Source organism: Cornus florida, unplaced genomic scaffold, assembly GCF_030987335.1.
Source record: "Cornus florida cultivar Cherokee Brave unplaced genomic scaffold, ASM3098733v1 CherokeeBrave_3.0.0_Hap2_Chr11, whole genome shotgun sequence".
Lineage (NCBI taxonomy): Eukaryota > Viridiplantae > Streptophyta > Magnoliopsida > Cornales > Cornaceae > Cornus > Cornus florida.
This window is the reverse complement of record NW_026775581.1, coordinates 74578343-74591032: the sequence shown is the minus strand read 5'-3', so window position 1 is coordinate 74591032 and position 12690 is coordinate 74578343. Positions and strand designations below refer to the sequence as shown.

Genomic DNA, 12690 nt, shown 5'->3' with positions numbered 1-12690 from the left:
TAATAATGATTAATATATATTATGTAACTCATATAATAATATTTATTATTTATGTTTTTTTATTAAAATATCTATAATAGTCCCCACCTATTTTAATAAAAATAAGTAAAATATAAATAGTTGAGCAACTTTATACTATGCAATCGGTGTAGGTGCTTTCTGGGCTTGAACCTACACTTAGTGTAATAGTCTCCATTTAAGGAACCTGAATGAACTAAGTTTTGAATTCGGTTCCTTGAGCCAAACTTCAACATACCACACACATAGTATTGACGATAGACTTGGTTTGGCGAGTTAGCGCGATTAATGGCCATGTGCTAGTATCTTGATTCTCATGAAAGCTCTAGGGAACAGCCTAACTCCCACAGTCGCGGTCTCACGACGACTTTCACTTAGGTGAATTCTTCAAGGGTGTATGTGACTTATACCTTGCGAGAGTATGCTCGCCTTGAATTCATTTAGGGCAAAGCCCTTCCTTAACGTCACATCACTACACTGATGCCACAGGAATGAACAGGAAAGAATCTCCTCGAGAAACCTCCTAATAAAGTAGTGTTGTCAATGAGTCACGCAGTGCAGATTGTTTCTATCCATTGAACCTTTCATCATGTGATTAAATCGTCAATCAGAAGGTTGGGTTACCTCCGTAGGTGACTTCCTTGGGGCTTAGGCCAATCACTGTATCCTAATAAGACACTTGGTCTTTTTTTTTTTTTTTTCTTCTTCATAACCCAAGAGTATCATCATCTTTTTTCCTCCACAAAATAATTAATCGCTGAATAAAATACCTCATTGAAAATATTTGGAGAGAAATTGTTTTGTTTGTTGTTTCATCTGGATGAAATTGATTGTATAAGCTTTCAAATTGTTGCAATATCATTTAGGAAAAAAATTGTTGCAATATCGGAAGTGGCTTGAGAGAAGTGCAAGGTGAAAAATATCACAAACACGTGTGCACACACAAACACAAACACACACACACACCCATTGGATGAAAGAACCCGGGACAACTCCCGTGCGATCTCCCTCCACCACACAAACCTTAAATTTTATTAAATATGACTGACCATGCAAGCACACCTGCTATGGCAAAGGTCCTATACAAGATTACACAATTTTTTTTTTAAATATATATATATACATTTATATATACATATTAATTATAAATAAATATATGTCTCCCCAATTGCTCCCAAGTCCTGCCTTTCTTGAATTCTTACAAAGTGGAAGTACGACTCGTGCTTTCTGTTCGACTTTCCCTCTCTTTTGGTGAAGATTAAATTGCCAACCTTTCTATTGTTGAGGTAGCTTAATTTTCATGTTAACTTTAAACAGTTGATCATTGTTACTCGTATTTACATTTGGCAATTCCCGTTTTCGTTTACTGCACTAACTCTGCATGTTTCGCCATCCATTATATGCGCCCAAAGACAACTTCTGTGTGGATGGAAAATATCCATGAATCTAAACTCCTTGAAATATATATAGCTCTGCACCTTCCTTGATTGGAATTTCTAGCTCTATGACGTTCCCTCGTCTACATGTGCCGAAACTTTTTGCTATCTCTAGTTTCACAGATTCCAATATTCATATTATTTTTTCCCTTCAAAGTTCATTACAGAAGTAAAACTGAATTAGAAACATAATTGAGTATAATTTCCATGACGTGTGTGTGTGTATATATATATATAAATTAAATCATACTCATGAATAAATATAATAATTGATGTAATGACTCTCATTTGCATTCTACAACAGGCCCATACCATTAGTGCACTGTTATAAAATTAATATAATTGCTATTATCATTTACTCACCGTTATTATAATATATATATATACTGATGGCTTATAAATCCACTCAAAAGCTCTAAAGGCTACGTGCACATGTAAATAACAGCTTAGTATTAAAAACAGAGCATAAATGTAATTATGATTAGATAAAATATAAGCAGGTAATAGAATCAAAGAAACCGCTAGCTACAAAACAGGTTTTGTATATAGACAAATACTCCATATATAAATAAGAGAATTTGTGAAACATTAATTTATTTCAATTGTTACATACAAAGGCTCACTTCAGTTTAATATTTACATGCAAATATAGATACACTGAAGACCGTATATGCATATATATATTTATTCAGTCAATTATAGAGAACACTAATATTGAAACAGTAACCACACACTTTAATAGGATCATTCTCTCATAATTATACACATTCACTCCTATATATATATCAATGTTATATAAAGAATACCAAATTACCAAATTCTTTCATGCTAGAACTCAACACAGGAGAAGGAGAAATGCAGTCTCAGAGCTGGAAGATGAACAAGGAGGATGGAGAGATGATGAGAATGATATTCTTGCTATTGTGGAGGATCATTTTTCCAATATTTTTAGCTCTTCTAATCCTAGTGCTGCAGAGTTGAATGCTGTGGTAAATTTTTATACCCCTAAAATTTCTACAGAGGATAATAATATCCTGATGAGGCAAGGTACAGAAGAAGAGCTAAAAAGCGCACTTTTTGAAATGGGGTCGTGTAAGGCTCCTGGGCCGGATGGTTTCACTCCCATATTTTTTCAAAAGAATTGGGATATAGTGAAACATATTATTGTTGCTGCTTTTAATGATTTTCTTTCATCTGGTCATCTTTTGAAAAGTTTAAATCATACTAACCTTGTTTTGATTCCCAAGGTTAAGAATGCTACCAAAATTACTCAATTTTGGCCCATTGCCCTCAGTAATGTTGTTTATAATTTTTTTTTTCTAAAACCTTAGCAAATAGGATGAAGCCTTTGTTGGATAGTATTATTAGTACTCAACAAAGTGCTTTTATCCCGGGGAGGTTGATTCATGATAGCATTCTAGTTGAGCATGAGCTTATGCATCATTTGAAAACTAGATCATCGGGTGAGAACTATTCTATGGCTATTAAATTGGATATGTCAAAAGCGTACGACAGGGTTGAGTAGAGTTTTGTGGGGGCTGTAATGAATCGTTTGGGTTTTGATCCTAGATGGGTTGCTTTGATTCTTATTTGTATCAGCTCCGTTAGCTATTCTTTTATCCATAATGGTTCACCCTCATGATTGTTCAAACCAAGGTTGTTAAAATCGGGATTCTACGTAGAATCGTTTTGGGCTCCGTAGAATTGGAATCGTAGGATCGGATCGTGAATCGTAAGATTCTACCAAATTGTGAAAAAATAATTGAAACTAACTTCCTAAACAATAAGATATGTAAAATATAACCAAAATAAGGCCAAAACATACCATATTACATATCCATGACTTCAAATCTCAAATCCTAACAATATTCTAAAGTCCGAATATAAATAAAAGTAAAAGAAAATATTCCAAAGTCTGAATATAAATAAAAGAGGATGTAACACAAAATAAAATAGTCCATAAATCTCAAATCCTAACTCATCCCTCTCCAAAGTTAGAAACTAAAATTACATATCCATAAAGTCATCATTGAACCCTGCACCATCTTCCTCATTAGCTTCATCAATAGGATTTAATGGCTGCAAATCTTCATTATCATCAATTGCATAAATTTCCTCAACTACAAAGCATAAAGAAAGAACAAAAATTAATATAATGTAATAATTTATACAATATTATAATAAAAGTTTAAAATTTAAGTTCTTACGTGTCCTAGTCATCCTTTCTACTTCATCTTCTTCATCGGAATCATCTTCTTGAACTTTGTCATCAAGAACCCTCAACCATTTAGTTTTTGTTGGAAGAACCGGATCCTCTTTTTCGGTAATCCATTCATCATCGGAAGAGACATCTTCAAAAATAATTGGTTCTATGACAGCTTGTCTTTTCAAGTTCCTCTCCTTCAATTTTATGTTATACATAACAAATACCAAATCATTCATTTTCTTTTGTTGCAACCGGTTTTTCCTTTTTGAATGCACCTAAATATATTACCAATGAGGTTAAAACTTAAAATTAAACAACAACATTATTACAATTTTAGAACTATGCATTATTCAGTAATTTACCATCTCAAAGGCACTCCAATTCCTTTCACATCCCGAAGAGCTACATGTTAAACTCAATATTCTAATTGCAAACCGCTTCAACTCGGGGCACTCATCACCATATGAATCCCACCATTCAGCTATTATATTAAAAAAATTATAACATTAAAGTTAAAACTATTCAATTTTCAATTGACATTTGAATTACGAAATATAATAAATTATCAAATATCAATATTGCATTTTCTAACCTGGAGACTTCTTGTTCCTTGTCAATATTGCATTATCTAGGCTAAAGAGCCCTCTTGCAGCTTTGAATGTGTCCATTTGGCAATCAATTTTTACTCTCTCATTAGAATCAGGAACCATTCTTTGGAGACATTTATAAACTCCTATTTTCACATCTGCATCTAAATGGAAACTTGGACTATATTGGAATTGGGGATTCAGAAAATATGCTGCCGCATGCAAGGGTTGATGAAGTTGAGATGCCCATCTTGCATCAATGATCGTACAAATAGGTTCATACCTACAAAATCGTTAATTTAATGTAAATCTAATAATTTTCAGTTTAATTATTTACAAACAATACTATATTCTAAACAATAAAAAACTCTATTACTCTTTTAGTTTTTAAATAAATTAAAATTTTACCACTTTTTGATGCCAGTGAAGTTTTTCTTAATTTCCTCCTTGGCACGATCCATTGCTCCATAAATGAATCCCATAGCCGGTCTCTCATCAGAATCCACCAATCGGAGTACTTTAACAAGAGGTATTGCAGCTCTTAGACAATTGGCAACATTTGTCCAGAAGTTACGATTGTCTAAAGCCACGCCTTCAACTCTTTTCCCTTTACGTGTCCTTGCAAACTTACTAGACTTCCACTTAGAGGATGTAAAAAGATTCATCAATTCTCCTTTTAGTTCATTAAGACGCTGTAAAGTTAAGTAAGAAGTGGCAAATCGCGTCACTGCAGGTCTAATAAGCTCCTTGCCATTTGTGAATTCCTTCATCCAATGGTTAAGCATACACCTTGAATAAATGTATGAAACAATCATCCTTCCATCTTCAATTGTCTCACTATGCATCTCAATTTTTTTCTCAAAATCCTCCAACATCAAATCAATGCAATGAGTGGCACAAGGTGTCCAAAACAATTTTTTCCTCTTTTCCATCAACATCTCTCCAGCCAATTTGTAGTTAGAAGCATTATCAGTCACAACTTGTACAACATTTTCTTCTCCAACTTTTTCCACAATCTCATCTAACATTTCAAAAACCATTTGGCCAGTTTTTGAAATATCAGAAGTATCTCGGGATGACAAAAAGATAGTTCCCGATGGGTTATTGACAAGAAAATTACATATTGAACGTCTCCTCCTGTCAGACCACCCATCTGACATAATAGTACATCCAGTCTCCACCCATTCTCCTCTAAAATTCTCGAGTATATTCAATGCTACACTCACTTCCTTCTTCAAGAATGTCTCTCTAATTTCATGATAAGAAGGAGGATTGAGCCCCCTCCCATACTCTCCAATCCTTTTAATCATAAGAGGAAATATGGGATTGTTCACACAATTGAATGGTATAGCACTGGTATAAAAAAATCGGGCTATGATTTGACATACTGCATCTCTCTCTTCCTTTTTAAATTTCTCATTCAATGTTGTTTGCCGTGACGAATTCTTTGTTACAAATCCATCCATTGCACCACCTTGCTTCCGCTTCTTTGATTGTTCTAAGGCTATACATTCACTATCATCATCATCGATATCAACATCATATAAGTTTTGTTTCTTCTTCTTTTGACTTTCCTCTGAATGAGCTTGAAGAATTTTTTGAAATTGTGTTCTCACTTCTTCGGGCACTTGTGGACACGGCTCAACATTTAAATGAGTGCCAGCCAAGTGATGTTTATGCCGATAAATACCCCTAGAATGGGAAGTGTTGCAATACCGACACTTCACTTTTTTTGAAGTCCCATCCTCAACCCCATGTTCCCATCCCGGATCTAATCTTTGTCCCAGAGCATTTTTTCTTGTAGTTTTACCAGAACTTGCAGCTGATGACATCTATTTCAATATTCATATAATTCAAGTTATTCAACCAATCAAAAGTTTTACATTCATATAATTCATATAACTAGTTGGCAGGATTAGAAATACGGATAAGAAAGCAAATCAGGTGTATTAAGCCTTAGACCTGCTTTTCCTGCAACAAATTAATTAAATTCACTACACATATATACTTCTTAATTTGAAGCTAGAACCTACTGTTTGTGTGTGTGTGTGTGTGTATATATATATATATATTCTGTAAAATACTAAAATCATGGAGCCAACAGAAAGTTATGTATTAACTAAGATTAATCCTGAGGTACATATATATATATATTAAATATAAAAAAGGGTATATACGATTGTGTGTGTGACTATGTGCTTAGTTTAGTACCTTCTCCATAATTTCCTCTTCTGTGCACTTTTCTTCCCAACACCAAAAACAACACCTACTCAGTTCCTCACTTCGTTTTATGTTTCTACTGTAGAAAGAGCTGTATGAGCGGCTACATAGAGAAGAGGAGAGACATTAGGATTGGACAACACTTCTCATTCACATCACAACTCAATTCAACTGTGTTTGTTCTATCTATATCCCCATATTCCCTCTCTCTCTCTACCTCATATCCTCTTTCTCTCTCTAGACCGTGCTCTTAGGTTTCTACCAATGGAACTTCATTCTTTCTTAGGTTTGAGTTTTGTAATAGTATTATTGTTCCATGAATTGCTCGTTTTTTTCTCTATTTTTTTTTTCCTTAATCCATTATAAAAATATTATATTATGTACTTGTGAATCACAAGTTGTGATGGAGAGCTAGCCATTATAAAAAAACTAATTTCACTGAATAAATTATGCATATGCATAGCCTTGCTTTTAGATCTGTTCTCCTCTCCATCTCTCTTAATTTACCTCAACATTCCTCTATTTTACTGCCCTAAATCTACCTCTATTTTTTTTTTTTTAATTCAAAGCAGGTTTCCAAACACTAGAAATAAAAAATAATAATAAAAATTCATCAAACCAGTCTATTCAAAATTATATATATATTCAAAACAGGATTTGAAGTTATTTATTATATCTTTGTGTGTATATATTTCCTATTATTTTTCAATTGGTTGAATTCTCTCCTCACTGTCATGGATCCTGTTAATTAGTAGTTGGAGATTCTTGAAATTTCTTGATCAAGGAAGAAAATAAATATATAACATACCTGGCCGAACCTGTAAGCTGCTGTATGGATCCGATGATTCCGATCTGCAAGCTATGAGCCTCTGCCTTCTGCACTGCCGCCTCCTCTCAGTCCTCGACTCCTCACTCCTCTCTGAGATAGGGTTCGTAACTTCGTTTTGTATTTTATGATTTATAAAATAAATAATTAAAATATATAATTTGGTAAATAAATGTTTATACAAAATTTGGGCCAGGCTTTGGCCCAAACAACTAAAAGAATAAAGGCCCAAAGACCAAATAGTATAAAGGCCCGCCCAAAGGCCCCAAACACACATTTTTGGTAGAATCGGTAGAATCGTATAGAATCGTACGATTCTACGATTCTAACAACGATTATAACGATTCTACCTACGATTCTATCAATTAGGCGATTCTGATCCGATTTGAGTCCATTTTAAGAGCTGAGTCGTAGAATCGTGCGATTCTACGACTCAGAATCGCGATTTTAACAACCATGGTTCAAACCGGGTAGGGGCCTTCGGTAAGGGGATCCTCTATCTCCTTACTTGTTCTTACTCTGTGATGAGGGTTTGTCTTCTCTTCTTATCAATGATCTCCATGCTGGTTTGATTTCTGGCCTAAAAATTGGAAGTAGAGCTCTGGTTGTCTCTCATTTATTTTTTGCAAATGACTGTATTTTGTTTAGCAAAGCAGAAGTGGAGGAAGTGAAAAGAATTCAGCATCTACTCAATATTTATGCTCAAGCTTCTGGACAGATTATCAATTTTGATAAATCTTCTACTTTTTTCAGCAAAAATACTCCAAGTGATAAGCGAGTGGCTATTAGAGAATTGCTTGAAATTCCAAGAGAAGGTGCTTAAGAAAGGTATTTGGGCCTCCCAGCTGTTATTGGCCGATCTAAAAAAGAAGTGTTCAAATATGTGGAGCAGAAACTAATTTCAAGAATTTCTGGATGGAAAGGAAATTTTCTTTTACCAGGAGGTAGAGAGGTGTTGCTGAAATCAGTCCTCATAGCTATTTCTGCTTTTGCCATGTCCTGTTTTAAGCTCCCTAAAGGTACGTGTAATATAATACCCTAATATTTTAAAGGTATTATTTATTGGGATTAATGATTTAATTTTTATTTAAAATAATTTGTTTGATTTATTTGGGATTAATCGCTTTGTTTTTTTTTTTTTTTTTTGTAAATAATTTGTTTTAGTTAATTGAGTGTTATGATTTAATTGTCTTGTTTGTATTAATTTATATTTCGTGATTATATATGATGATTGATTGTTTGTGTGCTTAATTATTGATTTAATTGTTGACGTGTTTAATTTTGTTAGTATGATGTAAATTCTTGTCTGTTTATGTGTTTTATGTAATTAGTTATTTTAGTTTAAGTGTTTATTTAATTATTTTATTTATTTAAATTAATTGGTTTGGGCTTAAGGGAAGTTGGACCAAAGGATGTAGTCTTGGGTTTGAATGAAACCTTATTGGGTTAATTAATAAAGGCCCATGGTTATTTGATTATTTAATGATCATTTTTGTATAATTATAAATATATATATTTAATTATATATAAATATAATTAATTAATAAGTGTTACGGAAGGATATATATATAGATATATATAGGATATATGATTTAATTAACCGATGGTTAATTATGGAAGGTATATATATATATATATATATATATATATATATATATAGGTAATATAATATATGTTTATATATATTATATTATTTAAAGATTATTAATTTATTATTTTTTATTTAGTAGTCCTAGTAGGAATAGGATTTGGAATCTAATGTGTATAGATATACACATAAGACTTTAGGGTTAAAGAGTTTATACGTTAGAAAAATAAGAAAGATAGAGAGAAAAGAGGAGAAGGCTGACAAAGAGGAGGCCGGATCAGAGGAAGAGGATGTCGGGATTGGAAGAGACAATCAAAGCTTGAAGCGTCGATTTCGTTTCGAAACCTTTAGGCAAGTTCTTTTCTAACTCTCCTCTTAGAACCCATAAGTTTATCACCTTGAGTATCAATGTTAAAATTAAATTTATTTGTTTAAAAATCGTTGATAGATTGAATTAATTAAAAACATAAATTATTATAATTGATCTTTTAGAATTTTGGATTTTAAACTTATATATATTAGTTGTTATATATATATATTTTAAAATGAATGTATAGGTGGATTTGTGATCCAAAAGGATTAATTAGGGTTTTTATATTTTCTGGAATTTATTTGGAATTTTCTGGAATTTTTCTGGATTTTTAGAACTATTTTAGAGTGTGTTTTGTATTTTTTCGGAATATTTTGGAATTTAGTTTATAATTTTTTATTTATTATATATATATATATATATATATATATATATATATATATATATATGCACGGTTACGTAACTATGTTAAGCATCAACAGGGGTGTGATCCGGTGTGGTCACGTGCATGGAAAGTTAGTACAACCGCAGATCTAGGCCATACGATTAGTTTAATATAGTTGAAATAATCCGGTGTGGTAGAGACACATGGAGATTCAATGCACCACTAATCTAGGCCCTTGGAGCGATCTCATCAACAAAAAAGAGATCCGGTGCATCGCGGTGCTTGGAGCTCTATGCGTGTGTGCATCTGGACCGTTGACTTAGTCCAGTCAACATATAAGTAATCCAGTGTGATGCAGCTCAACAAAGCCTAGAGTTCTAACCAACCAGAAGCAACCACATCATCAAGAAGGAGAAGTAGCCGCGTGGCAGCGCGTGAACAGCGCGTAGGAGCGCGTGAGAGCACCTGTCAGCTTGGGGTGGCGCGTGGAAGCGCGTGAGAAATGTTTAGGCGCATTGGGAGGCGCGTGGTGATGCGTCCGGTGTTCCAGAAAGTTCCTGTGGGGTCCGGTGATGTCCCAGAATTGATTTTAAGCTTGTTAGTGTTAAAATCAACTCTTAAAGGATGTGTTATTGGTGTACAGAGACACATAGAGTATCACCACGGTATTTAGTATGCATAATTATCTAATAATTGGTGATGGGAGGAGGAATATATATAAATATATATATATATATATATAATTATATATGTGTACGTATGGATTTATTAATGTATGTTTTGTATGAAAGGAAGCATATATATATATATACACACACATATATATTCTTAAGGAAGGTGTTATACATATATATATATATATTAAATAATATATATATATATATATATTAAATAAGGTGTTGTACATATATATATATATATTAAATAATATATATATATATATAAAATAATATATGTGTATATATGTATATATACATATAAATGTATATATACATATATATATTAAATAAGGTGTTATACATATACATATATATATATATATATTAAATAATATATGTATATATATACATATCTTATCTTGATTTTGTTGATTCTGTTCTAACATTCTATTCATTGTTTCTCACTTTGTACTTTTATTTCTTTTCTTGTGAGTCCAGATCCAAACAGTAAGTCCTAGATCCAAATAGTAAGTCCTAAAGAGAGGGCCTGAGAAGTGCAGCATGAGCGGAAGAGCGCGTGGATAGGATATAGATACCACTGAGAGAGAACCATGAAAATAGTTTGTTTCAAGCAGTCAACCCATCAAGAATATTGAGAGTTAATTAACCATGAATAGGTTATTTAGATCTTCCTCTTCTGTAAGCTCTAGATCCAGAGCTAGTACTAGTCTTCCTCTAGTTCCAAATATAGTTAATGAAGAAGATTACCGAGTTGAAGATGTTAATTTAGATTTTAGTGATTGGAATATCCCTAGGATCCCAACCTGTGAAATCTACAAAACTAGTTTCCTTAAGTCAACTTTCCTTAGTGACTACGCAGTCAAAATTGTAGAGCAAATTTACTCTCTATCCAAAGAACATGAAAAATGTCAGTTATTCACAGCTCAAGCAATTAAAAGTCACAAAGATCATGGTTATAACTTCATTCACATAGGTCTTGTTCAAGTAGCAGTCAACCCATTCACCAATACTGGTCTTAATGCCTCAGTCCTCTTAGCCCTTCGTGATACTAGATTTCTAGATTATAATGATAGTCTTCTAGGAATAGTTGAAACCAGTCTTTGTAATGGTCCAGTTCATTTTAACTGCTATCCTGATCTCACCCTTAGTCTTACTGACCCTCACCTTTTAAAGGCCTTAACTTTTAATGTTAAAACTTCAGGTTATAAAATGCTTCCAGGATCACAACCTTTAGGTCTGATCTATAGAATCTATTACAAAACCAGAAAAACTAATCTTAATGTCAAAGCCCTTAAGAAAGATATCAAAGGTCATACACTACTCATTGAAAGTAGCACTCCAGATGCTAATATTCAACTACAGAAAACCATCTCCTGGAAAGACATTTCCTTACCCAATGAATGGTTTCTCCAAAATGAGAATCATCCAGTTAAAATACAAAATGATGTTGGTAATCTTGATAGAATACAGGAATTTATTGACGGAATAGTTAGAATAAGCTTTGATGAACAACGCCTTCTGTCTCACTCACGTCCTTCCACTTCTTATAGTAGATCTGATGCACATCTACTAGATAAAGAAAGTGAAATTCCTTCTCTAGAAAGAAAAAATTCTCGATTTCATCATCTCCAACCAACAGATACAAAATTAAAAAGCATTCAAATTGAAGAACAGGTTACTCGTCCTTGTTATGTTACTCCAAAAGCTAAATCTACACCTACCTCTCCTACACCTTCTGATCTCATTGCAGAATATAATGCAATAAATTCTCAGTTAACTACCATTAGTAAACCTTTTAAGTATAATTTTTCAAAACTACATGATGAATACTCATCCCCCAGTAACAAAGAAAAGCGTAGATCTTTCGCAAAACCCATACTGAAAAAGAACAAAATAAAATTCTCTGTCATTGGCAAAAGTTCATGATCGAACATCAACTGGAAACCAAATTTTTTTATTATCTAGAAAACTGTTATAGTCAAGTCAATGTCTCACCAAAGTTAATTGGAAAACTTCTGATACAACCACAGTTTCCTCTTCCCATCATCCTTTAGAAAACGTGATTCTTAATCACATGGGAACTGAAATTACTACTTCTCCCTTGAAAGCCAGTACCACAGCCGATGCTAATATTAGAAAAATAATTGAACAAAATAATTTTACTAATCAGTACCTACATACCCTTGGTACACAGTTAGACAAAATTGAGCTCTCACTGGCTCAATCTCCAAAACCTTCAGTCAAGCCTCTTATTACTCCTCCCATGGAAACACCCACCATTTCTATGCCTACACACAGAAAGAGCCTTCCCCCAGCTTTGCCAGATCCTTCTGTTATTCACCAAATTGAAGCTATTCTCAAATCCCTTGAAAAAGGCAAATCTAAAGTCAAAGACGAAAAAGACAAAAAAATCCTCACTGTCATTAATAATACT

At 33.2% G+C, this 12690-nt stretch overlaps 2 protein-coding genes across 2 annotated transcripts; both read right to left on the bottom strand.

The window, feature by feature from the left end:
• Window positions 1-3222: 3222 nt before the first annotated feature.
• On the bottom strand, window positions 3223-3926 carry LOC132284985 (uncharacterized). The gene is made up of 2 exons (XM_059787134.1): window positions 3662-3926; window positions 3223-3574 (listed from the first exon to the last, which is right to left on the bottom strand). The coding sequence occupies exons 1-2, from the start codon at window positions 3894-3896 to the stop codon at window positions 3462-3464; spliced, it is 348 nt and encodes a 115-aa protein (XP_059643117.1). The 5' UTR covers window positions 3897-3926; the 3' UTR covers window positions 3223-3461.
• Window positions 3927-4651: 725 nt separating this feature from the next.
• On the bottom strand, window positions 4652-6079 carry LOC132281308 (uncharacterized). Its single transcript, XM_059783023.1, has one exon. The coding sequence runs from the start codon at window positions 6077-6079 to the stop codon at window positions 4652-4654; it is 1428 nt and encodes a 475-aa protein (XP_059639006.1).
• Window positions 6080-12690: the final 6611 nt, after the last annotated feature.